A 27,589-nucleotide genomic window follows, 5' to 3' on the forward strand; every position below is an offset into this window, starting at 1 on the left:
TCACCTCGGTTCTCACCTCGGCTGGCCAACCTGTTTCTTGCTGTAGCCTGGCTACTTACTCCACCCCTGCACTCCTGATCCTTGTTACCTTGCTGTAAGTTCAATTTTTTCCATAGTACTTATCACCTCTAGTCCTATATAATAAAGAGGTGATATGCAAATTGACCATCACTCCAACACACAAGATGGCCGCCACAAGATGGCCAGCAGGGGAGGGCAGTTGGGGGTGATCAGGCCAACAGGGGAGGGCAATTGGGAGGGACTGGGCCTGTAAGGGAGGGCAGTTGGGGGCAACCAGGCTGGCAAGGGAGGGCAGTTAGGGTGTGATCAGGCTGGCAGGCAGAAACGGTTAAGGGCAATCAGACAGGCAGGCAGATGAGCAGTTGGGAGCCAGCAGTCCTGGATTGTGAGAGGGATGTCCCAGATTGCAGAGGGTGAAGGCTGGGCTGAGGGACACACACACACACACACCCCCCATGCATGAATTTTGTGCACCGGGCCTCTAGTATACTATATAAATTAAAAGTTTGTTATATAGATGTATTGTTTGTTGTCTCTCACTGTACTGTTGTATCCCAAACCCTGGTAACAATGCTTGGCTTGATTCATGTTTATTGAATGAGTACATGAATCTTTGCTTCCTCCACGGTGCATAGCATTGTATATTTCACATGGTAGATGCTCAGGAAACACTTTCTAGAATAGTAAATGAATGGAGGAAAGATAAAGTGCTAAATTATATGGCTTTATGTTCTAGGAGGCTTTGGTTTTATTTTTTTAAGGCTAATTATAAGCTCATTTCTTTCTTTTTTTTAAATATATATTTTATTGATTTCAGAAAGGGAGAGGGAGACAGAGATAGAAACATCAATGATGAGAGAGAATCTTCATCGGCTGCCTTCTGCATGCTCCCTACTGGGGACCGAGCCTGCAACCCAGTTATGTGCGCTGACCTCCTGGTTAATAGGTTGATGCTCAACCACTAAGCCACGTCAGCTGGGCAGTTTTGGTTCTATGTTGTATCTTTCTTATTTTCCCCTTGACCCCATAAGAAAGCATGTTGGTATCAATAATATTCTGAACACATCTGTATTGATTATGGGTAGCTCTAATCATTTTTGTAAGTCAGGTATAAATTTCAAGGAAATTACTGAGTTGTACTTGGGTTATAACTGAAATCTATATAAAGTCAGTGGGGGGAGTTTTACAAATGTATCCTTTTATTGTAAGTCAAAATTCTAGTTCTCTACAGGTGTACCCTTTCTTGCCTTCCTCAGTTCCCTATGCTTCCCCCCAAAGTAAAAGTTCGAGTCACTTAGTTTAGAGGGAAGGCTTAAAACAACAGAAATTTATTCTCTCACAGTTCTGCAAGTCAAAAAACTTGAAATCATTTTGTCAAGCAGGGTTGTTCCTTCTTGAGGGGCTCAGAGTACTTACACTTTTTTAAGAAAAAGATCCAAAGGACAAAACCTTTAAAGGGCTTCAGTTCCTATCTGTCTGCGTCCTTTGAAACCCTAAAGCAAAGGAAGTGTTTCAGCTGCTAACCATTCCTTTCAGGCTAAGGCTTTCCCATACAAATCCAACCAACTGCTTAGGGCAGTGATGGCGAACCTATGACACGCGTGTCAGCACTGACACGCGTAGCCATTTCTGATGACACGCGGCCGCTTGCCGAGGATGAAACATTTGCTGCTCCTGAGGATGAAACATTTGCGACTAGAGTCTTGGAGTTAGTTTTTTCCTCAAAGTGACACACTACCCGAGTTATGCTCAGTTTTTGGGGGAAGTTTGACACACCAAGCTCAAAAGGTTGCCCATCACTGGCTTAGGGCAATCACAGGGCCTTTTGCTCGCCAGTCAGCACGCATGGCGTGCGCTTGGTGATGAACCCATGTGAGACTCTGCCTTCAGTTCGGAGTCCTGCACCAAGTGCCACTGGTGGAAAGAGAAGAAATGCCATAAAGTATGTGCCGCCAGGACTAATCAGAGAGGTGATGACCTTTAAGGCCTTGTTAAGCAAAAACTTGGACAAAGAATCATTGAAAAAAGGTTATGAAAACACTCCTCTCCCTAATGTGGTGTGTTCTCTGCCTGTTTATTTTATCATTTACATAAATATATAACTTTGGGTGAGTAGAATTCTCTTTTTAGCTTCCAAGAAAATGTATGGTAAATTCCTTTCTGTGGACTTCACATTTTCTGTAGTTAAGGGTCAACAATAGAGGTTTCCCCTTTGGGTGAGGAAATGTAATCAGTCATTCTCGCTACGCCTGGCTTATCCACCTTCACATCCAAGCTCTGTGTTTGTTATGCTGCAGCCTGCCTCTGTCATGGCCCAGCATCTCCCTTCTCGGTGTTCCAAAGATTTTTCTCTTACAACCGATTAAGCTCGCTGGCGTTCGTTGTTTTCTGTAACTGGACGCACTTACCATGACCTTTATTTCCAGTCTGCCCTGGTACCTGCTCCCATTTTCCACACTCATCCTCTTAAAGGCTTTTAGGGTGGGGCCAAAATTCTTTCCAAATGCTGTTTTTGCATAGTGTAAGGAAATTGACTCGGGCAATTGTAAAGGAATACTTATGTGTTTCTGGCAAAGAACATAGCACATAACATGTGGGAGGCACTTTAAATAAATGGGAAGCCGTCATATATTTTTGGACTCAGGCCTCATTATTTTGGAGGTAGCTCATATATTAATTATAAAAGCTACATTGGCCATTTCCAGTTGCATTATATACGCTGTTAGTAAAATCTGTATCAAGTCTGCCTAGAGAATTTCCAGGGCCTTGGTATGTTACCATAAAGGTGGAAGCATGAAAGTGGCCTGTGACTGGGCAGCCTCACGCAGCAGTGCCCATGAAAAGGCACGCCTCTCATGGCAACAAGGCTACTTAAAACTAAGGTGAAAATCACCTGTTTTAGGATCAGTGAATTATTCCACCTTTTTGTCCAAGGGGTTCGCCATTTCTGGAGCAAGTACTATACGCCAGGTACTGTGCTACATCCTAAGGATAAAAAGACGAAAACCCTGGGAGCTGGACCACAGAGAACCAGTCTCATCCTTTCACATGCCCAGTATGCACAGGCACCTAAATACGCTCAGTGGCTCCCATTTTAAATTATGCTTCATGGGTTTGCTTTGAAATCACGTGACTTTGATGCCTACCACAACCCCTAGGAAAACATATCTCCTAGTATTGCTGGGAAATAACAGTATTTGTAAAATCAAATTTTACATATTGAGAATACAAAGCCCGGTTATAAAAATACTAGAGGCCCGGTGCATGAAAATTCATGCACTGGAGGGGGGATCCCTCAGCCCGGCCTGCCCCCTCTCACAGTCTGGGAGCCCTCAGGGACAGGAGGCGACCAGGCGATCAGGGGAAGGTGATGCCCCCATCACACCTCTGCTGCTGCCACTGCCGGCAGCACAAGCCTCAGCCGGCCCTGGTTACCTGAGCCTCGGGCAGCCCTGGGCGGCTGGGGGGCTGAAGGGACTGGGGGAGTGCCGGGGCAGGTGCAGCGCTGAGGGGACTGGGTGCCGCCATCCTGTGGCTGTGGGCGCTGCCATCTTTGAGGCCATGGCCCTCAATTAATATATTCCCTCTTTATTAGATAGGATTTTCAAAGCAGGAATGCAGTAGCCCTTATAAAAGCATTAAAAATAAGTTATTTTGCCATTTTAATAATTCTTTATAGACCAGGATTTTCCAACACTGTTTTTTTTTTATTATTTTAATTATTTTTCAATTCCAGCTGGCATTCAATATTATATCCAACAATGATTTTTTTCTCAGATGAGCAACACTGTTTTCTTTTCTTAATCCTCACCCAAGGCTATGTTTTATTGACTTTAGAGAGAGGAAGTGGGAGAGAGAGAGAAAGAAAAACGTCAGTGTGAAAAAGAAACATTGACCAGTTGCGTCCCATACATGCCCCAACCAGGGATCAAACCCGAAACCCAGGTATGTGTCCTGACCAGGAATCAAACGCACAACCTTTTGGTGTACGGGACAACCCTTCAACCAACCGAGCTACCCCACCCCACCCCCACCCCTGCCCGGTTCCAACACTGATTTTTAATAATGATTTCTTGGGTTTTCTATTTGATATTTTAAAAAAAACTTTGTTTCCATCATTTTTTCTTTACCACTTTTTATATTTTGAAAGTCCTGTGTTTATTAATATTCCAATTTATTTTTTTACTCTCTTCCTACTTTTCACTGTTTTCCTTTACAGGGTAATGTTTATATGTACTACAAATTGTATGGCTTCCATCAGAACCTCTATCATTATATTCTATCCAGAAGTAATAGCCAACTGATGGGTAGAAATATAAAGGTAAGGCTTTTTTAACTTTGGCATAATATCCTTTTTTTTTAAATCGTCACCCCAAAATTGAGGATATTTTTTCCTTCCAGGAAGGAAGGAAGGGAGAGGAGAGAGAGAGAGAGAGAGAGAGAGAGAGAGAGAGAGAGAGAGAGAGAGAGAGAAACATCGATGTGAGAGAGACACATCCATTGGTTGCTTTATGCATGCACCCAAATCCTTGACTGGGAATTGAACCTACAACCCTCCAGTGGGCAGACCGATTCTCTGATCACTGAGCACACTGGCCAGGCTCCTTTTTTTTTTAACCAGATGGATTTTTCAGTCTAAAAGAGAATATAGAAAATTAACTCAAAAGCTGAGATTTTACAGATAGAAATGTTCATTTCATTCTTGCATAAATTGAAGGGGCTGTGTATTCAGAGTAACTGCTATTGAGAAAAGGAGTTATTTCCTCCCTTCAGAGCAGCGTGGATCTTGCTGATTAAAAAGGGGTACCCTTTCATGCTCCAACCATTTTTTTTATTTGACAGAATTTTACATTAAAATTGGATACATATTGGATTGTCCAAATCTTGGTAATAATGAATGTGTCAGAAGGGCAAATCTTCAAGTATCTTTCAATCACAATCAGGATTTTATGTTTCTGTTAAAGTTGATGGCATACTAGGTTGACGCATTGATTAGATTTTAGTATTATTCCTTCACCCGTAATTTCTGTTGTTATCTTTAAAGTTGCCCATTTTAGTTGATGGAATCACCAACCGTTTTGATAGTAACTCCGAGAGATTTGTCTTAGTCTGGCTCACCGTGTCTAGCAGTGTCTTTCCTATAACCGGGGCCGTCAATCTAGCCAAGTTTAAGGAAGTTGGGCTCCGTTTGGAGGGTATGTAATTGAATACCCTTGCAGTCCTAGGATTGCAAAACTTTACTCTTGGTAAATGATATTTAGCATGCCAGTGAGAAAAACAAGGAGAAAACCATTTTTTCTATACTGACATTTTTATATTAAAGTAATAAACAAATGATTTTTAGCAACTATTCTTTTAAAAATATATTCTGGTTCTTAGGTAGGTAAGTCATCTAGCCTATAGATTCTTGATTTTTATACTTTTTGGAATATAAATTGCACTTCAATAAAAACAGGTTTTAAAATGTATTTAAGTGTAGACGTAAGGTGATATTTAGCACAGCCAGTAAGGTAAAGTTTCTTCTTACAAACATATTTGCTATACTATGTATTGTTAATGAGGGGAAAAAACTTTTTTCTTTTCAGTCTAAAATATTTATTTTATTTAAATATTTATTTTATTGTTCAATATCAGTTTTTTATTTGCTATTAAATCCCTTTAGCTGTAAAGGGATTTACACACACACACACACACACACACACACACACACACGTCCAAAACACAAAGATTTTCTAGTCTTAGCGAGCGGGAAGCCTGGGAAAAACCAGTTAGTAGACCATAGTCTTGGTCTGTACCAATAAATCCGTGCGGGAAGATTTACATTGCCAGTGTTCTCACTTTCAACATTCTAAGGGAGTTGAGCAAAAGCACTTCTCAATCATGTATCATCTTCTATCCAGGATGTTGAAGGCTGTGGTTCATTCAAAAAGACCCACAATGGAACCCCCATCTGTCCTTGTGGAGCTATCGCCAACAGCATGTTCAATGGTAGGTGGTTTTTTTTTTCTATCTCCATGGTGTGCCCTTTCATAAGTGTGTAACTAAATGTTCAGAAGATCATCTCTGCAACAGAATGGCAGGTTTGTTGTTTTTTAAATAATTTTGTATTCATTATCCACTGACTTAACTGTGTTTCATTTGCAAGTAAGTTCTTCCTTACCAGAGTTTCAAAGTAGTTAGGGACATGAGTTCAATGGAGCTTAAGAGTATTTTCAATCACTGGTGCCTTGGCATGATATTTCATATAAAAAATAATATTGTAATTCCAGCATCTATAGCATGTAGGCATGTTGTGAGTTTGCTAAAACGCTGGTTTATTTGTCATGTCTACCTTTGCATATCAGAGGGTGCAAAAACACTTGCATCTATAACACAATTTTTAATTTCCTTACAGACACCATCATTCTTTTATACAACCTTAATTCATCTATATATATCAAAGTCCCAATGCTGTCCCGTGGAATTACATGGTGGACAGACAAGTACATAAAGTTTCAGAATCCAAAATCCATTGATCTTCCTAGTGCATTTGCAGGTAAGATCCATACATTAGTGTAATGTTTTTTTATCTCTTTGTAGATACTTTGGTGTTTATGTGTGAGGAAGTAATTATGATTTCCTCTTCTTTCCTTCTTTGTTGATTTCCTTTTTGTTTTAATTTTCCATACCTGTGAGCACCTCTATCACATACCTGTCAGAAACATGAAATAAATGTTGCCCTGGTTCCGTCCAGTTTACCATTAGTAAAAAGGCAATGTTTTAAGAAACTGGTTGCTTCATCTAAAATTAGAGTGACCACGTAATTTACTGTCTGAGCTGGTGTGCTTTTGAGAAAAAAAGGGGGCACTAGAATGACTACAGATATATTTATTTGAAATTTTTATTTATTGATCAATAAATTAACATCATTTTGGTAGACCTATAAATAATTATATTACAAACTACTTTAAAAATGAAACTATTTAAAGTTGCATTTTATGGTTAATCAATTCGAATTTGTTAACACCTTTAATTGATTCTTCTATTTTAACCCTAATTTTTTTAATTGAGAAAATATCTATAGGTGCTGAGGTGTACCTATTATGCTCTCAGCCAATTTTACTAAATGGGGGATGTTCTTAGTTTCAGTGTTTTTGTATTGAAATATACTAATATTGTGACCCAAATATTTTCATAGGTAGTGTCTTTTCAAGTTCACTTTTTTTTCTATTTATGATTCTTTTGAATGTATTACTAAATTTAGATGCTACAAAATCTTGATATCATTTAATTCTGGTAGAGTAGAAAATTTTACTAAGTTAAAAATAGGAGCTCCATCAAAATATACATTGAGATATTCTAAAGCACACTTATATAATTTAAATTTGAATCTTATACACATTTTGAACTCTCATTATATTTTAAATTATTCCCTTGCTTTTATAGAGGTAAGTTTCAATATCTTCTTGTTTGCTATATACTAAATCTTCAAAAACTAAAGTTCTTTGGCATTCCATATTTCAGATACTTAAAAAAATTTGACAACTATTTTGAACAAAAGTCAACCAAAAGTTAGAAGGCTCATTTATCAAAAAATGTTCACAATCATTATAGGACACATTGGTTGTCGTATGAAAATAGTTCTTTAAGAGCTCAAACATTTCTAAAATTCTGTTTGATGTGTAGAAAGACAGACCACATATATACCATGCTGAAGAATTTTTTTCATTTAGCATCCATGTCCTTGTAAAAATTTTGCAATTTAAGGAGGCAGAGGGAGGCTGGGAGAGGTCAATGTGGAGGAGTGGGAGGGAACTTATGTAATACTTTCAACAATAAAGAATTTTTTAAAATTTGCAGTTTAGTTTCTCTATGAATATATAAAAATACTCAATTTTGCACAACGTACAACTCTTTTTTTGATTAATAAAATATCAGAGCTTATTTAGGTATAATTGTGAATTATATACATACCTCAAACAATTTTAAACATATTTCTCTCTATTTTTGAATATAATTGTATTAATTTCAGAGAGGAAGGGAGGGGGAGAGAGGGATAAAAACATCAATGATGAGAGAAAATCATTGATCAGCTGCCTCCTGCACTGGGGCTTGAGCCTGCAACCGGGCATGTGCCCTGACCAGAAATCAAACTGTGACCTTCTGGTTCATAGGTCGATGCTCAACCACTGAGCCACACTGGCTGGGAACATTTCTCTTTAAATTTCTCAATTAACTAAGAAAATTATCTTTATTCAGATGTTGTGCTCCACCAAATTTGCATATATGTTCTCACTACAAAACCAAAAAATTTACATTCAATTATTGAATTTGTAAACTGACTTTATAGTAATATTTATTTTAATGTCAGAGGTTTTGTCTTCCAAGATTGAATGTCAAAAAGCTTTGCTCTGATTCCATAAAGAATCAAACAAAAAAATTAAGCCATTATTATAATTAACTTATTCTGATTTTCTATTTGAAGCATCTGAAGACACTGATGCAAAATTGGCCTTATTTAACTGTTTACAAAGTTCTTTTGTGCTAATGGAGCGAACACATTAAAGGTTTCTTTTAATTATAAAAAAATCAAATAAAAAAGTGTAACTAGAAGGAAACTCATTTGATCTAAATGGAAAGTCAAGTCATGCCCACATAATGAAATAAATGGACCTTCTATAGCTGCACATGGTAAAGCATTGTCTTTGGATACACTCTTTTAAAAATAAGCACAAACTTTTGAAGTAGATTCTGAGGTTCTGTAGCAGATTTATGTCTTTTGATTTTCATGTGGGTCATTGACACCATCATGGTTTCAAATGCCAACCAACTTTGCAAGTATCGCATTCATCAACTTTCTTGAGAAACTGTACTTAATTTGACATCAAACATACATGTTCCATTTTTTACTCTTTACAGTTAAAGGGATTTAGTAGCAAATAAAAAACTGATATCAAACAATAAAATAAATATTTAAATTATGCAATAAACTAGAGGCCTGGTGCACGAAATTCGTGCATGGGGGGTGGGGTGTCCCTCAGCCCAGCCTGCACCCTCTCCAATCTGGGACCCTTTGAGGGATGCCTGACCACCCATTTAGGCCCAATCCCAGTGGGGGTGGGGGGGACCGGGCCTGCAGTGGAGGACAGTTGGGGGGGACCCAGGCCTGCAGGGGAGGACAGTTTGGGGGACCCAGTGGGATCAGGCCTAAATGGGCAGTTGGACATCCCTCTCACAAATCCAGGACTGCTGGCTCCCAACTGCTTGCCTGCCTCTGCCTGATTGCCCCTAACTGCTTTTGCCTGCCAGCCTGATCACCCACTAACCACTCCCTTGCCAGCCTGATCGATGCCTAACTGCTCCCTGGCTGGCTCGATTGCCCCTAACTGTCCTCCCCTGCAGGCCTGGATACCCCCAACTGCCCTCCCCTGCAGGCCAACCCCTCCCCAACTGCCCTCCCCTGCAGGCCAACCCCTCCCCAACTGCCCTCCCCTGCAGGCCTAGGTTACCCCACACAACTGTCCACCCCTGCAGCCCTGGTCCCCCCAAACTGCCCTCCCCTGCAGGCCTGGGCCCCCCCAACTGCCCTCCCCTGCAGGCCTGGGCCCCTCCCCCAACTGTCCACACCTGCAGCCGTGGTACCCCCAAACTGCCCTCACCTGCAGACCTGGGTCCCCCCAACTGCCCTCCCCTACAGGCCTGGTTCCCCCCCAACTACCCTCCCCTGCAGGCCTGGTCCCTCCCCCCAACTGCCCTCCCCTGCAGGCCTGGGTCCCACACAACTGCCCTTCCCTGCAGGCCTGGTCCCCCCCCACCAACTGTCCTCCCCTGCAGGCCTGGTCCCCCCAACTTCCCTCCTCTGCCAGCCTGGTCACCCCCTACTACCCTCCCCTGCAGGCCTGGGTCCCCCCCAACTGGACTCCCCTACAGGCCTGGTCCCCCCCAACTGCCCTACCCTGCTGTCCTGGTCCCCCCCCCAACTGCCCTCCCCTGCAGGTCTGGTCCCCCCAAACTGCCCTCCCCTGCAGGCCTGGGTCCCCCCAAACTGCCCTCCCCTGCAGGCCTGCCCCCCCCCCAACTGTCCAAACCTGCAGGCCTGGTCCCCCCCACCAACTACCCTCCCCTGCAGGCCTGGTCCCTCCCCTCAACTGCCCTCCCCTGCAGGCCTGGGTCCCCCCCAACTGTCTTCCACTGCAGGCCTGGTCCCCCCCACAACTGTCCTCCCCTGCAGGCCTGGTCCCCCCAACTGCCCTCCTCTGCCAGCCTGGTCACCCCCTACTACCCTCCCCTGCAGGCCTGGGTCCCCCCCAACTGGACTCCCCTACAGGCCTGGTCCCCCCCCAACTGCCCTACCCTGCTGTCCTGGTCCCCCCAACTACCCTCCCCTGCAGGCCTGGGCCCCCCCAACTGTCCACACCTGCAGCCGTGGTCCCCCCAAACTGCCCTCCCCTGCAGGCCTGGTCCCCCCCAACTACCCTCCCCTGCAGGCCTGGTCCCTCCCCTCAACTGCCCTCCCCTGCAGGCCTGGTCCCCCCAAACTGTCCTCCCCTGCAGGCCTGGGTCCCCCCCAACTGCCCTCCCCTGCAGGCCTGGTCCCCCCCCCCAACTGCCCTCCTCTGCCAGCCTGGTCACCCCCTACTGCCCTCCCCTGCAGGCCTGGGTCCCCCCCAACTGAACTCCCCTACAGGCCTGGTCCCCCCCAACTGCCCTACCCTGCTGTCCTGGTCCCCCCCAACTGCCCTCCCTTGCAGGCCTGGTCCCCCCAAACTGCCCTCCCCTGCTGGCCTAGTCCCCCCAACTGCCCTCCCCTGCTGACCTGGTCTCCCCCAACTGCCCTCCTCTGCCAGCCTGGTCACCCCCAACTGCCCTCCTCTGCTGGCCTGGTCCCCCCCCAGCTGCCCTACCCTGCTGTCCTGGTCCCCCCCAACTGCCCTACCCTGCAGGCCTGGTCCCCTCCAACTGCCCTCCCCTACTGGCCTGGTCCCCCCCAACTGCCCTCCCCTGCAGGCCTGGGTCCCCCCCAACTGCCCTCCCTTGCTGACCTGGTCACCCCCAACTTCTCTCCTCTGCTGGCCTGGTCACTCCTAACTGCCCACAACTGCCCTCCCCTGCAGGCCATCTTGTGGCAGCCATCTTGTGTCCACATGGGGGCAGCTATCTTTGACCACATGGGGGCGGCCATATTGTGTCTTGGAGTGGCAGTCAATTTGCATATTACTCTTTTATTAGATAGGATAACAAAATCAATGTTGCAAGGAGTTCAAACTACTCTCAGCAAGACCACTCAGCATCTATTTCCCACACTGTGGCATGTACATGTAACATAACATGTAATTTCCCATGTTTGCCACTGATCCCACTGACTTGCAGTCTGACAGCTTCCTGTGTCTCATAGGCCAAGACAGAGGCTCTGGCCTAACTGGTTGGAATGTCTAGCAGCTTGCAGGGATATGTGACTGAAAAGGTCTCAGGTTATCTCTCACTAATCACAGGTTAAAGTAATCACTCCATTCACTTCACATGAGTATCTCATACCCTGTATACAATAATTGTTTGGGATAGGTGCTTATCAGCTGGGATAACAGACAATAGGCATAACCTGGGAGTGTCTTAGGCAAAAATGGCATGAATGGTCACTACTATGTAATTGAATTCTGAGGTTTTCACTTTTTTTTTCTTTTTTTTTTTTTTACTTTTATTAGTATTTATTTTATGTTGAATTTACTCCTGGGCCTAGTTGTTTGGAGTTTTTTTCTTTTTTTTTTTTTATTGTTTAAAGTATTACAAATAATAGTACATATGTCTCCTTTTTCCCCCATTGACCTCTCCCCGGGCTCCCCTACCTCCCTGGCACATGCCCTCACTCTCCCCCATCCCCCCAGTGTCTTTGTCCATTGTTTATCTTTATATATATGCATATAAGTCCTTCAGTTGATCTCTTACCCCCCCACACAACCCTCCCCTGCCTTCCCACTGTGGTTTGACAGTCTGTTTAATGCTTCTTTGTCTCTGTATCTGTTTCTGTTATGATGTTCATTATCTACGCTAATAAAAGAGTAAGATGCAAGTTGACTGTACCTTCACAATGTCTACCAGCCAATCAGGAGTGAGTATGCAAATTAACTCAACAAAGATGGTGGGTTAATTTGCATACACAGGCGCTGAGTGGCCAGGGGCAGGGCAGGACACAGGCGTTCCACACTGCCCCAGCTGCTCCAGGCCTCTGGGCAGCATGGGAAGGTAGAAATGCAGTTCCGGGCCAGAGCTAAAAGGCAGCTCCGGCCGGAGCGAAGGCGGTGCCGGAAACCAGGGGAAGGAAGGCCCATTCTTGCATGAATCTTCATACATCGGGCCTCTAGTCTATACTAATAAAAGGGTAGTATGCTAATTAGACCGGGAGACCTTCCAGACGTCCTTCCGGATAAAGCCATGGTTGCAGGGCCGAGGCAGAGGCAGTTGGGGCAATCAGGCCAGGAGGGGAGGGCAGTTGGGGGTGATCAGGCCGGTGGGGGCGGGCAGTTAGGGGTGAGCAGGCTGGCAGGGGGGAGCAGTCGGGAGTGATTAGGCCAGCAAGGGGGGACAGTTGAGGGCGAGAATGCCGCTGGGGGGACAGTTGGGGGCAAGCAGGCTGGCAGGCAGAGTGGTTAGGGGCAATCAGGCAGGCAGGCAGGTGAGCAGTTAGGAGCCAGCGGTCCCGAATTGCGAGAGGGATGTCCCAGATTGGAGAGGGTGCAGGCCGGGCTGAGGGACACCCTGCCCCATGCACGAATTTCATGCACTGGGCCACTAGTATTCCATAAATGAGTGAGATCATGTGATATTTATCTTTCTCTGGCTGGCTTATTTTGCTTAGCATAATGCTCTCCAGGTCCATCCACACTGTTGCAAATGGTAATAATTCCTTCTTTTTAAAGCAGCCTAGTATTCCATTGTGTAGAGGTACCACAGTTTTCCAATCCACTCATCTGCTGATGGGCATTTAGGCTGTTTCCAAATCTTAGCAATTGTAAATTGTGCTGCTATGAACATAGGGGTGTATATATTCTTTCTGATTGAGGTTTCTGTTTTCTTGGGATATATACCTACAAGTAGTATTACTGAGTAAAATGGCAGTTCCATTTTTAGTTTTTTGAAGAAATGCCGTACTATTTTCAATGGTGGCTGCACTAGTCTGCATTCCCACCAGCAGTGCACGAGAGTTTCTTTTTCTCTGCATCCTCATCAGCACTTGACATTTGGTTTGAGATGGTACCTCATTGTTGTTTTTATTTGCATCTCTCGGATGATTAGTGACTTTGAACACATTTTCATATGTCTCCTGGCCTTCTGTATGTCCTCTTTCAAAAAGTATCTATTTAGATCCTTTGCCCATTTTTTAATTGGATTTTTTATCTTCTTTTTGTTAAGTTGTATGTGTTCCCTATAAATTTTGGAGATTAAATCTTTATCAGAGATAACACTGGCAAATATGTTCTCCCATGCAGTGGGCTTTCTTGTTGTTTTGTTGATGGTTTCTTTTGCTGTGCAAGCTTTTTATTTTGATGTAGTCCCATATGTTTATTTTATCTTTAGTTTCCATTGCTCTAGGAACTGTGTTGGTAAAGATATTGCTACAACAAATGTCTGCTATTTTGCTGCCTATAGCTTCTTCTAAGGTTTTTATGGTTTCCTGTCTTACATTTAAGTCCTTTATCCATTTTGAGTTCATTTTTGTGTATGGTGTAAGTTGGTGGTCTAGTTTCATTTTTTTACCTATATCTGTCTAATTTTCCCAGCACTGTTTATTGAAGAGACTGTCTTGGCTCCATTGTATGCTCTTGCCTCCTTTGTCAAATATTAATTGAGCATAATGGCTTGTGTCGATTTCTGGGTTCTCTGTTGTGTTCCACTGGTCTATATGTCTGTTCTTATGCCAGTACCAGGTAGTTTTGAGAACAGTGGCTTTGTAGTATAGCTTGATATCTGATATTGTGATCCCTCCAACTTTGTTCTTCTTAAGATTGCTGCGGCTATTCAGGGTCTTTTTTTATTCCAGATGAATTTTTGGATTGTTTGTTCTAGGTCTGTGAAGTATGCCATTGGTATTTTAATGGGGATTGCCTTGATTTTATAGATTGCTTGGGTAGTATAGACATTTTAATGATGTTGATTCTACCAATCCATGAATATGGTATATTCTTCCATTTGTTTATGTCTTCCTCTATCTCTTTTTTCAGTGTCCTGTAATTTTCTGAGTACAGAAATTTTACCTACTTGGTTAAGTTTATTCCTAAGTATCTTCATTTTTGTTGCCATGATAAATGGTATTATTTGTTTAAGTTCTCTTTCTGAGAGTTTATTATTGGTGTATAAAAAATACCATAGATTTCTGGGTGTTAATGTTGTACCCTGCTACGTTGCCAAATTCCTTTATTAAATGTACTAGTTTTTTAATGGAGTTTGTAAGGTTTTCTATGTACAATACCTTGTCATCTGTGAATAATGATAGTTTTACTTCCTCCTTCCAATTTGGATGCCTTTTATTTCTTCTTATCTGATCCCTATGACTAGAACTTCAGCATTATCCTATCTAATAAAACAGTAATATGCAAATTGACCGCACCTTCGCTACACCCATAAGCCACGCCCACCGGCCACGCCCCCGGCCACGCCCACCGGCCAACCAGGAGCAAATATACACGTTAAACCAGCAAAGATGGCGGGGGGAAAGGGCAGCACCCATGTCAGTGAGATCCAAGCCATGATGGTGGACCAGGGCAGGCGGCGTGGGTTAAGGCCGGCAGCCGCCTGCCCAGGTCCACCATCCCCGATCGCGGACCTGGGCAGGTGGCGTGGGTTCACGCCCGCTGCCGCCTGCCCAGGTCCGCCATCCCCGATCGCGGACCTGGGCAGGCGGCGTGGGTTAAGGCCGGCAGCCGCCTGCCCAGGTCCGCCATCCCCGATCGCGGACCTGGGCAGGCGGCGTGGGTTAAGGCCGGCAGCCGCCTGCCCAGGTCCGCCATCCCCGATCGCGGACCTGGGCAGGCGGCGTGGGTTCACGCCCGCTGCCGCCTGCCCAGGTCCGCCATCCCCGATCGCGAACCTGGGCAGGCGGCGTGGGTTCACGCCGGCAGCCGCCTGCCCAGGTCCGCCATCCCCGATCGCGGACCAGGGCAGGCGGCGTGGGTTCACGCCCGCTGCCGCCTGCCCAGGTCCGCCATCCCCGATCGCGGACCAGGGCAGGCGGCGTGGGTTCACGCCCGCTGCCGCCTGCCCAGGTCCGCCATCCCCGATCGCGGACCTTGGCAGGCGGCGTGGGTTAAGGCCGGCAGCCGCCTGCCCAGGTCCGCCATCCCCGATCGCGGACCTGGGCAGGCGGCGTGGGTTCACGCCCGCTGCCGCCTGCCCAGGTCCGCCATCCCCGATCGCGGACCTGGGCAGGCGGCGTGGGTTCACGCCCGCTGCCGCCTGCCCAGGTCCGCCATCACCGATCGCGGACCAGGGCAGGCGGCGTGGGTTAAGGCCGGCAGCCGGCTGCCCAGGTCCACGATCACAGATCACGGACCAGGACAGCTGCCTGCCCAGGTCCATCACTGATCTCAGAGCTGGGCAGGCAGCGTGGGTTAAGGCCTGCAGCCGCCTGCCCAGGTCCATGATGAGGGATCACGGACCAGGGAAGGCGGCGAGGGTTAGCGCCCGTAGCTGCCTGCCCAGGTCCGCCATCACCGATCTCGGACGAGGGCAGGCAGCTTGGGTTAGCGCCCACAGCCGCCTGACCAGGTCCTGGATAAGGGCTTCGAGTCAGCCATTGCCAGTGGCAGCTGACTTAAAGCCCCTATCAGGGATCATGGACCAGGTCAGGCAGCGTGGGTTAAAGCCCACAGCCGGCTGCCCAGGTCCGTGATCACCGATCTCAGAGCAGGGCAGGCAGCGTGGGTTAAAGCCTGCAGCAGGCTGCCCAGGTCCACGATCATGGATCACAGACCATGGCAGGCGTCATGGGTTAGCACCCGCAGAGGCCTGCCCAGGTACCGGATCACGGATCCAGGTGGCGTGGGTTAGCACCCACAGCCGCCTGACCAAGTCCCCGATAGGGACTTGGAGTCTAGCATAAGGAAAAGAATAGTCAGCAAAAGCAGGAGACAAGGTTTCATAAGTTCTCCCCCAGGTCACCACTGTTCTCTTATACATTTTAAGTATCCCAGACTTTGCATGATGGGATTTGATTTGAATTATGCCTGATAGAGATTTCATGACATGAATTGTAGGCTCATTCTTTCTTTTTGTGGTTGCCTGACTGAGAAAGGCCTTGGAATGAGAGAAGGCACTTTTATTTTCCTTTTTCATTCTTTAGAGGCTGAGGAATTACAGTTATATGAAGAAGTTAGTGAGAGAATGAAAGTCTCATGCTGTATTATTCTGTAAGTTTTATCATGTGGACTATAAAAAACTTGGTGGGATCCTTTTCAAGAGGTGTTACAAAAATTATGTTGAAATTAACATTCAAGAGTAAAAGGAGAGAAGTGAGTGGTGGGTAAAGGAAAGAACTTTGTCCTAGAAACCAAATAGAAGCCACATAAACCTTCAGATTCTTACTCATTGTGCTTTGGAGGTATCCTATCTAATGAAAGAGTAATATACAGATTGATCATCACTGCAACACACAATATAGCTGCCCCCATGTGGTCAAAGATCCTGCCCCCATGTGGACACAAGATGGCCACCACAAGATGGCCAGCAGGAGAGGGCAGTTGGGAGGCACCCAGCCTGCAAGGGAGGGCAGTTGAGAAGGACTAGGCCTGCAAGGGAGGGCAGTTGGAGGTGATCAACCCTGCAGGAGAGGGCAGTTAGGGGTGACCAGGCCGGCAGAGGAGGGAAGTTGGGGGCAAACAGGCTGGCAGCAGAGTGGTTAGGGGCAATCAGGAAGGCAGGCAGGCAAGCAGTTGGGAGCCAGCAGTCCTGGATTGTGAGAGGGATGTTCGACTGCCCGTTTAGGCCCGATGGGATCATTAGGCCTGATGTCCGTTTAGGCAGTCGGACATCCCTTGAGGGGTCCCATATTGGAGAGGGTACAGGCTGGGCTGAGGGACAACCCCCCTCCGTGCACGAATTTCGTGCACCGGGCCTCTAGTCCTAATATATAAAAACCCAGGGTCCGTAACATCCAAAACGACCAAAGGCTCGACTGACCAGAAATTAGTGCTGGATGTTGTGGTGACGCAGCACTGACTGCCACTGCTGCGGGCAGCCCAACCCAGCACTGACTGCCCAGGGGGCTGCGGATCAGGCCTGAAGAGAGGCCTGGAGAGAGAAGCAGGGTCTGATCCATAACCTCCATGGCAGCTGTTGATCAGCCCTTGCTTCTCTCTTTTGCTCCAGGCCTGGCCAGCAGCCATGCCTCTCTTTCTCTCGGGCCTCTGCTGGGGCTGCTGATCAGTGCCACCTCTCTAATCAGGCCCATTGATAGGCCCAGAGACGCTGACTGAACCAATCAGAACCAAATCTGGGTGAAGTGTGAGGAGCCAATGGCTGCCTAGGAGGCGGAGCTTTTGATGCTGACTGTCATAGAAACTGACCAATCAGAACCTAATCTGGTGAACTGCGAAGGCAGAACCTAAGGTGGGGGCTGAGGAGGGGTTTTAAGGGCAACAGCTGTTTGGTGTAAGGTGTTAGAAAGCGGTTCAACTTTTTAATGACCAGTTTGGCAGTATAGTGCATATGGCTGGCTATCAGTCCAGATATAGGGATTATGTATTTTTGTCTGCCAAGAGCATCTCCTCCTGATGGAAAAGGCTTCCCTCCCCCCCCCCCCCATTTAAGCAATCCTATCCTATATAATCAATCTATACTACTAAAAGGGTAATATGCTAATTAGACCGGGTTGACCGGCCATCTTCCAGATGTCCCACTTCCTTCCGGACAAAGTCATGGTGGTGGGGGCCAAGGCAGAGGCCTTTAGGGGTAATCAGGCCAGCAGGGGAGGGCAGTTGGGGGCAACCAGGCCAGCAGGGGAGGGCAGTTGGGGGCAAGATCAGGCCAGCAGGGGAAGGCAGTTGGGGGCAAGATCAGGCCGGCAAGGGAGGGCAATTAGGGGTGATCAGGCAGGCAGAGGCAGTTAGGGGAAAGATCAGGCAGGCAGGGGAGGGCAGTTAGGGGCAATCAGGCAGGCAGGCAGAGGCAGTTAGGGGCGATCAGGCAGGCAGGCAGGTGAGCGGTTAGGAGCCAGCAGTCCCAGATTGCTGTGGGACCCTGTGGGATCGGGCCTAAATCGGCAGTCGGACATCCCCCAAGGGGTCCCCGATTGGAGAGGGTGCAGACTGGGCTGAGGGAACCCCCCACCCCACCCGTGCATGGATTTTGTGCACCAGTCCACTAGTCTATAATAATAAAAGCATAATATGCTAATTAGACTGGACAGCCAAATGACCTTCTGGATGAAGCCATCATGCATTGGGCCTCTAGTGCTGAATAAGAGTGATGAGTGTCTTGTTCCTATTCTTAAGGGAAAAACTTTTAGTTTTTGCCCATTGAGTATTATGTTAGCTGTAGGTTTGTTGTATATGGCCTTTATTATGTTGAGGTATGATCCCTCTAGTCACACTTTACTGAGAGTTTTTATCAAAAAAGGGTGCTGGATTTTGTTGAATGCTTTTCTGCATCTATTGATATGATCATGTGATTTTTGACTTTCAATTTATGTGATGTATCACATTTATTGATTTGCAAATATTGTACCAGCCTGGCATCCCTGGAATAAATCCTACTTGTCATGGTCTGTAATCTTTTTAATATATTCTGTGGTATCAGTGGTTACTTCTGCACTTTTTTTTCTGATTTTATTTATTTGGGTCCTCTCTCTTTGTTTCTGGCTAGGAGTTCGTCAATCTTGTTTATCTTTTCAAAGAACCAGCTCTTGGTTTCATTGATTTTTTTTGTATTGTTTTTTAGCTTCAATGTCAATTATTTCTGCTCTAATCTTTATTTCCTTCCTTCTACTTACTCTGGGCTTTTCTTGTTGTTTTCTTTCTAATTCTTTAAGTTGTAGGGTTAAATAATTTATTCTTAATTTTTTTGGTTTTATGTGGTATGCCTGCAGTGCTCTGACATTCCCTCTCAGAACTGCTTTCGCTGTGTCCCATAGATTTGGGGTAGTTGTTGGTTCATTTTCATTTGTTTCCAGGAAGTTTTTAATTTCTTTCTTGATCTCATTGGTAACCCATTCATTGTTTAATAACATGCTATATGTTTGAATGTTTTTGAATGTTTAACTATCATTGATTTCTAATTTCATGCTATTGTGATCTGATAAGATGCTTGATAAAATTTCAATCTTCTTGAACTTATAGAAACTTGTTTTGTATCCTAACATGTTGTCTATCTTTGAGAATGACCCATGTACACTTGAAAAAAATGCATATTTTGTAACTTTGGGGTGAAATGTTCTATACATGTCAATTAAATCCACCTGATGCAATGTGTCATTTAGTCTCTATTTCCTTATTAATTTTTTGTCTGGAAGATCTATCCAGTGAATTCAGTGGGTGTTAAACTCCCCTACTATGACTGTATTACTTTCTATCTCTCCCTTAAAGTACTTTAGAAGTATTTTTATATATTTAGGTGCTCCTATATCGGGTTATATATGTTTACCAGGGTTATATCCTCTTGTTGGATCTATCCTTTCAGTATTATGTAGTGATATTTTTTGTTTCTTGTGATGGCCTTCAATACTTCAGATATGAGTATTGCTACCCCAGCTTTTTTTTTCATTTGCATTTGCATGGAAAAATTCTTCCCTTCCTTTCACTCTCATCCTGTGTGAGTCTTTTCTTTGGTTCTGAGGTGGGACTCCTGTAGACAGCATGTAATTGGGTCATGTTTTTTTATCCATTCAGCTACCCTGGAGCTGATTGGAGAATTTTGATTGGCGCATTTAATCAATTTACATTTAATGTTATTATTGATAGGTGCTTACTTATTGTCATTTTAATTCTCTTTGCCTAGGTTTCTCTCTCTGTTTCTTCTTTTCATTACAGCAGTCCCTTTAGCATTTCTTGTAATGCTGGCTTGGTGGTGTTGAACTCCTTTAACCTTTTTTTGTCCGGGAAGCTCTGTATTTCACAGTCTATTTTGAATGATAGTCTTGCTTGATATAGTAATCTTGGTTTCAGATCCTTGCTTTCCATTACCTTGAATACTTCATGCCATTCTCTTCTGGCTTGTAGAGTTTCTAGTGAACAGTCAGCTGACTGCCTTATGGGAGTTCCTTTGTAGGTTACAAATTGCTTTTCTCTTGCTACTTTTAAGATTCTTTCTTTGTCTTTAATTTTTGGCATTTTAATTATGATGTGTCTGGTCATGGCCTGTTTGGGTTCTTCTTGCTTGAAATTCTCTGTAACTCCTGAAATTATGTGACTTTTTCCTTCACCAGGTTAGGGAAGTTTCTACCATTATTTCTTCAAACATGTTCCCTATCCCTTGCTCATTTTCTTCCCCTTCTGGTACTCCTATTGTGTAAATATTGTTACATTTCATGTTGTCCCACAGCTCCCTTAAGCTGTCCTCCTGTTTTTAATTGTGGTGGTTTTTTTTTTCCTTTTTGTTTTTCTGATAGAGTGATTTTTTTTTCTACTCTGTCTTCTAATTCAGTGATCTGATCCTTGGCTTCCACTAATCTGCTGTGTATTATTTCTACTGTGTTCTTTTTGTTTGTTTGTTTGTTTGTTTGTTTTTTGGTAACTCAATTTATTTATTTATTTATTTTTAAATTTCTTTATTGATTAAGGTATCACATATTTGTCCTCATCCCCCCATTCCCATCCCACACCCCTCCCCACACATGCCCCCACCCCCCTGTTGTCCTTGACCGCTGGTTAGGCTCATATGCTTGCACACAAGTCCTTTGGTTGGTCTCCCCCTTTATTAGTGCTATGTCATTATTCATATCTTTTCTCATGCTGTTGAGCATGTTTGCCATCATTATTCTGAACTCTATGTCTAATAAATGTCTTATCTCCATTTCATTGAGTTCTTCTGGAGAATTCTCTTATTCTTTCATTTGGTACTTTTCTTTTTGTCTCCCCATTTTAGCTGTCTATTTCAGTTTGTCTCTATGTATTAGTAGATCTGATACACCTCCCAATCTCTAGTGCGGGACAGTTTCAGACACTGTTTGTTACTGGCCCTGAGTCCCCTGTTTGGAGCTATCAGCAATCCACAGCTTATGGCTCCCTCTGCTGGAGCTGGGTGCCTTTGGAAAGGACCAAGATTCGCACCCTGCTCTGCTTTTCCTAGCCCCAGGCCCAGCATTAGCTCAGACAAAGATTCAAAGCCTCCAGAGACCTGTCTCTGCTGCAGACCCATTGACACTCAGTCTTGATTATCCTCAGGCTATCAACCACAGGGTGGGGCAAGAAGTCTTCCAATAGGGTGGGACAACTGCCTTCCACACAGGCAAAAACTGCCTGGATAGCAAAGGTCTACTGGAGAAAGATGTCCTCTGCAGTGTGAGGGAATGACTCAGCATAAGAAACCGAGGTGGCTGCCCTCCAAACTCAACCCTAGAGCTCCCATTCCTGGCTTCTGCTCACACAGCTCCAGTCCACTCTGCCCTCCCTCTGATGGAGCCTGACGTGTGTGGCTGCACATGAATTTTGTGCATTAGCCCTTTAAGAGCTTGATGCATTTCCAGCAATCTCTGTCGGGCAGACAGCAACCCTGCTGTTTTTCACGGCAGATGTTATGTGAGTACCTTTTCAGTTTTGGTGCTCTCTGCTGGGGAGAATATGATGCTATCACAGAATACTCCCAGAGTTCTCAGTGGGATCTCCCCACAGCTGAGATATCCCTCCAGAATTTCAGCTGCTGTCTGTGGGACCCCAGCCAGCCCTTTCACACCTCAGCCCTTCCCACCAGTCTCTATGTGGTCTCCACTTTCTGTCCTTGTTTATCAGAGTTCTATCCAGCTAATCTTCAGTTGATTTTTCAGGGTAGTTGTTTCTGTATTTTAGTTGTATTTCCAGTTTGGTCCTGGGAGAGTGTCAGTGTAGCTTCCACTTACTCTGCTGCCATATTAGAAGTCCCACACATATTCTTTCAAATTAGTGTTTCAGGCCCTAACTGGTTTGGCTCAGTGGATAGAGCGTTGGCCTAGGGACTGAAGGGTCCCAGGTTTGATTCCAGTCAAGGGCATGTACCTTGGTTGCGGGCACATTCTCAGTAGGGGGTGTGCAGGAGCTGATCAATGATTCTCTCTCATTGATGTTTCTAACTCTCTATTCCTCTCTGTAAAATTCAATAAAATATATTTTTTTAAAAACCAACAAATTAGTGTTTCAGCTTCTTTGGATATATTCTCAAAAGTGGGATCATTGGGTAAAAAGGTGGTTCCATTTTTAATTTTTTGAGAAAACTTCATACTGTTTTCCACAGTGGCTACAAAAATGTATATTCCTACCAACAGTGCATGAAGGTTCCCTTTTCTCCACATCCTTGCCAACAATTGTTGTTTTTTAATTGGTAGCCATTCTGATAGGGTGAGATAATATTTCATTGTGGTTTTCATTTGCATCTCTCTGATGATTAATGATGTTGAGCATTTTTCATATGTCTATTGGCCAACTAAATGTCTTTTTTGGAGAAGTGTCTATTTAGGTCCTTTAATTGAGATGTTTGTCTTCTTAGTGTTGAGTTGTATGCGTTCTTTATATATTTTGGAAATTAACTCCTTATCATATATAGCATTGGCAAATATGTTCTCCAATTTATTGGGTTGCCTTTCATTTTGTTGATGGTTTCTTCACTTACAGAAGTTGATAATAAAACTGTATTGCCTGGCTGGTGTGGCTCGGTGTTTGGGCATTGACCCATGAACCAGGAGGTCATGGTTCAATTACTGGTCAGGACATATGCCTGGATTATGGGCTCAGCACCTACTATGTGCCAGGCACTGGACTTTGAAAAGAAGATGAGAAAGACACTGTACGCAAGAGTCTGCTGTGGAGTAAGAATGACAGACATGCCCACAGTCGAGTAAGCAGTGAGAGGATGACAGTAAACACAACAGGCTCACCCCCTGGCACTGGCCCCCACCCTGTGCTTTCACTATTGCTACCGCACTGAAACCTGCCAGGCCTCCTGGTTTTAGAACAGACTTGCAGCACCTGTGCTCTCTACCTCCCCCCATTTACCAATTCCTCCCCCTTGCCTCTAATTTTGAGCTCTTAGGCACAGTGCTACAGAGAATATCTATGCAACACAATCTTCATGCACTTTCATGATTATTTCCTTAGAATGCATTCCTAGAAGTAGAATTTCTGGGCTGAACTGTATGCAACATATATTAAAGCTTTTGATGCATGTTCCTAGATTGTCAGAAATAATGTTGTGTGTGTGTGCGTGTGTGTGCGTGTGTGTGTGTGTGTGTGTGTGTGTTTATTTCTTTTGCCAGAGATAATGTTTATCCACACACTTATATATTCCACACAAGAGTTCCCATTTCCACTGCCTCATCAATAGTTGTCATTCTTTTCTCTTTAAATATTAACCAACTATCTTATTTTCATTTACTCTCTTTAGATCACTAGTGAAGTTATGATGCTATCAGAGCATATGATGCTATCACAGAACACGGCCACTGTTATTGTGCTCTACCTATTTTTTCAGTGCTTCATTTAGAACACATAAGATACATATAATTTTATATTCCACTGTGTTTTTTACCTTATAAAAACATAATCAGCACCTGTTTCCTTAAGTCTTTATAACCATTATTTTTAATGGTTACATACTCAGGTAGTTTACACACACACACACACACACACACACACACACTTTTTCAAAAATTTCTCTTTCCTAAAAAAAATCAAAAGTTATTTCATTCTCTAAGGAAAACTGAAGGTGGGTAGGTGATTTTTCCCAACCACGTCCATTATTTTGTTCCCACAGGAACTGCAAAGCCGCCATACTGGCCTAAGCCTGTCTATGAACTGGACGAAGAGGACTCAGAGAACAATGGCTTCATCAATGAGGACTTCATCGTGTGGATGCGGACAGCTGCCTTTCCCACTTTCAAGAAACTGCACCGTCGACTCAATCGAGTACAGTATTTTACTGAAGGTTTGCCTGCTGGTAACTATAGTTTCAACATAACCTACAGTATCCTTTTATACTACTTCTTTTTGTAATGAAGGAAAATTAGTGTCCATCTGGGTGCTAGTTGTCAAATTATTTCATTCTGTACTTTTCTATTCTTCAAACAAATCTTTGGGAGGCAGAATCTTTCCAGGGTTTGTACACAGCTTTGAGGTCAGCCCTGTGGCATCTCAAGGTTGCTGGCTAGGAGTGGTTCATGGGACCCCCAGTGGGCCAGAGGATCTTAGCACAAAATACCTCCTCTGTTTCTTTATCTGCCGGGGAGCTTGAATGAGAAATCTTGGGGATAAGTGAATGACTACTCCATCATTTCTATCCAGAGTAGAGTGAGGACATTTCCATCCTGACAGGGGAGTAGGGATGTTCCTCAGTCAGAGGTTCCTCACTGATGTGACACCATCTCTACCTGTCAGTTTGTTGCCTCCTTCTGTTTGCCTTCAATTCCTTCCTTTTAGCGAGGCCTCTAATTCTATTCTGTGAAAATGAAAGCTATAAAGAGTAAAATTTCAACAACCCTGCCTTCTCCCCCCCCCCCCCCCCGCCAAAAAAAATTGAGATTGAAAGTTGCTTGCACTGCTGGTGGGAATGCAGACTGGTGCAGCCACTGTGGAAGGCAGTGTGGAGTTTCCTCAAAAAGTTAAAAATGGAACTCCCATTTGACCCAGTGATCCCACTTCTAGGAATATATCCCAAGAAACCAGAAACACCAATCAGAAAGGATATATGCACCCCTATGTTCCTAGCAGCACAATTTACAATAGCTAAGATTTGGAAATAGCCTAAGTGCCCATCAGCAGATGAGTGGATTTAATTAAAAACTATGGTACATCTACACAATGGAATACTATGCCACTATAAAAAAGAAGGAACTTTTACCATTTGCAACAGCATGGATGGAACTGGAGAGCATTATGCTAAGCGAAATAAGCCAGTCGGAGAAAGATAAATGTCACATGATCTCACTCATATGTGGGATATAATTATCAACATAAACTAATGTACAAAAATAAATCCAAAGACAAATGGCAGGGGATTGGGGGGGGGGGGGTTAGAAATCAACCAAAGGACTTGTATGCATGCATATTAGCATAACCAATGGACACAGACACTGGGTTGGTGGAGGCTTGCCCTAGAGGGGTGGGAATTGGTGTGGGGGGGGGGGTGGATGTCAATTGGGGGAAAATGATACATTTGTAAAACTTTAGACAATAAAAAGAATTTTAACAACAACAACAACAACAAAGAAGTGGTCTCCGGAGTTGGACCTTCTGATCCCATCGACTCTGTCTGTGATTGCCTTACCAGTAAAGCAGGTGCAGTTGCCATCAAGAAATAGGGAGGGGGGAAACAAATGTCATGAACTGCTGTCCTCACAGTGCCTGGTGGTGAGTTTGGGGCAGAGGGGAAGAAGGGGGTGTCTGTGTTCCAAACAAAGGAGACCCTCTCTTTCTCCTCTGGAGACAGGCTCTCCTTGGGTGACTTCAGCCAGTCACATTTTAATGCTGATGACTCTCGGGTCTAAATCTTGGACGTAGAACCTCCATCCTGAGCTTCAGTCCTAGCCTTGCACTACCTGTGTTAAGCCCTGGGGTGTTATGACCCACCCAGCCTCAAGGCCCGGCAGATGTGCACAGAGAATGAAGCCTGAGCTACAGACAACGCCTACCACTTCTAACAGAGAGAGGATGTTCTCTGTGTGAGGAAAAGACCCTCTGCTAGAGCTGAGGGAGAGGGAAAACAGGCAGATGAGTTGAGGTGGCACTCAAGGAGCTGGTGACAATGAGGAATTTTGACGTAAAAGAGAGACTGAGTTTCCTTGTGCCTTTAAGTAGCATGTGGCCGAGAGAACTTTGCTGGGAAATGCTGCTGTCCTGTGCCGTTGCTATGAGAAGCCTTTATTTGTTTATTAGTTTGGTTTACCAAAAGGCACCAGATGTTTAAAAACCTCAAACCACATGGATAATCAAAATGACATCATTAAAATGCTAATGATAGCAAACCCACGTCAAGCACTTTCACCCCAGCAGTGAGGGATGCTGGCCTTTCCGAAACCCAAACCAATGCCCTGTCTTTAGTTTTCCCACCAAAAATACTTCACCATGCAGCTCACTATTTTTTTCATATGTTTTTATTGATTTTTAGAGGGAGAGGAAGTGAGAGGAAGAGAGAGAGAAACATCAATGTGAGAGAGAAACATTGATCCGTTTCCTCCTGCACCCACCCCGACCCACAACCGCGTGACGGCGCTCAACCAACTGAGCCACACCCGCCAGGGCGATAGCTCACTATTACTTTGTTCTTCACTCCACTTGAAGAATTTTCCCTGAGGTAGGAATTCGGACCTTAGCCTAAGAAGGATTTTAGCCTACCCTGGGTCTTCTGAGTCATAAAACGAAAAGTCAGGTTTGCTATAAAACCTATCTGTATTCTTTTTATTTCCTTGGGTTAAAATATATTTGTTCAATTTAAGTTGGCTGTAAGTCAGTCCAAGCTGTCTACGTGTCAGAATCACTCTTGTACATGATAATGACGTAGAGGGAAGCCTTGTCTTTACTTAATTTCATGACAGTAACGTACAATGTCCTACTTGATAAAGATTAGACCATAGGAAATTATTCACCCCTGTTTTTACCTACAAAAACAGCAATTTTATGTGGTTCAACCTGGTGTATTTAGGAGATACGGAGGTAGAGCTGAGAAGTGCGAAGACAGATCCTTAACAGATCTCCTTTCCTCAGACTTTCCAGTGACCAGATTCCGAGGAGAGAAGTCGGTCGTTCTGTCCACCCTGACGTGGAGTGGCGGCGGCAGCCTTTTCCTCGGTCTCGCCTACACAGTGACGGGGGCCGTGACGTGGCTGGCCTCCTTTTCCATGATGGCAATTCACTTGATGCTGGCAAAAAAGAAAATGTTCTTCCCCAACTATAAAGTCAAGCTTTGAAAAGAAGAGCAGAAAGCACAGACGTGGACGGTGAAGTGGCAGAGCCAAAGATCTCTGACGAGGCTGGAAGGGGCTGGGATAGTTCAAGGGGGGCTGCACTGATGGACCAGGTTCGATCCCAGGTGGATAAATGAGAGTTCCCGGGGAGGCGGAGAGGAGAAGGGAAAGGCATAGTATGTGTAGTAATGTGTCCTTGAGGAAGATAAACCATCCTTGAGCTCTAAACCAAGTCTCGGATATTTATTTAAAGCCCTTGTGCCTCAGGGCAGGTTAATGCCTGGGAGAGGACCATCACCAGACAAGAGTAAGCTGGCTGAGTCCCCGAGATCAGGTTAGTCCTTTCAACCATCACCCAGACCCCGGTCTTGACTGAAATTATTATAAACTACCCTACAGCAATCTTTGAGCACTGAATTGAGCAATCAGGATGATTTTGAAAACTGATTTAGTTGGTGTTCTCTCCTTTCTATGGAGTCAAAACTAAGTTTTCTCTGCCAGAAGTAAACCAAGCAAAGG

General features: G+C 44.8%; 1 protein-coding gene across 1 annotated transcript in view; it reads left to right on the plus strand.

Annotated features, from left to right (window-relative positions):
- The window catches only part of LOC307097310 (cell cycle control protein 50C-like), a gene marked incomplete at its 3' end in the record, with an annotated part of 31,543 nt that extends 4,470 nt beyond the window's left edge, over window positions 1-27,073 (plus strand). The window contains exons 3-7 of the mRNA XM_079767306.1: window positions 4,241-4,342; window positions 5,922-6,009; window positions 6,416-6,556; window positions 23,926-24,135; window positions 26,871-27,073. Coding sequence (XP_079623432.1) covers window positions 4,241-4,342; window positions 5,922-6,009; window positions 6,416-6,556; window positions 23,926-24,135; window positions 26,871-27,073 — 744 coding nt within the window. The remainder of the gene's footprint in view (window positions 1-4,240; window positions 4,343-5,921; window positions 6,010-6,415; window positions 6,557-23,925; window positions 24,136-26,870) is intronic.
- Between the last annotated feature and the right edge of the window lie 516 nt (window positions 27,074-27,589).

The sequence above is a fragment of the Cnephaeus nilssonii genome (assembly GCF_951640355.1).
Source record: "Cnephaeus nilssonii genome assembly, chromosome: 3".
NCBI lineage: Eukaryota > Metazoa > Chordata > Mammalia > Chiroptera > Vespertilionidae > Cnephaeus > Cnephaeus nilssonii.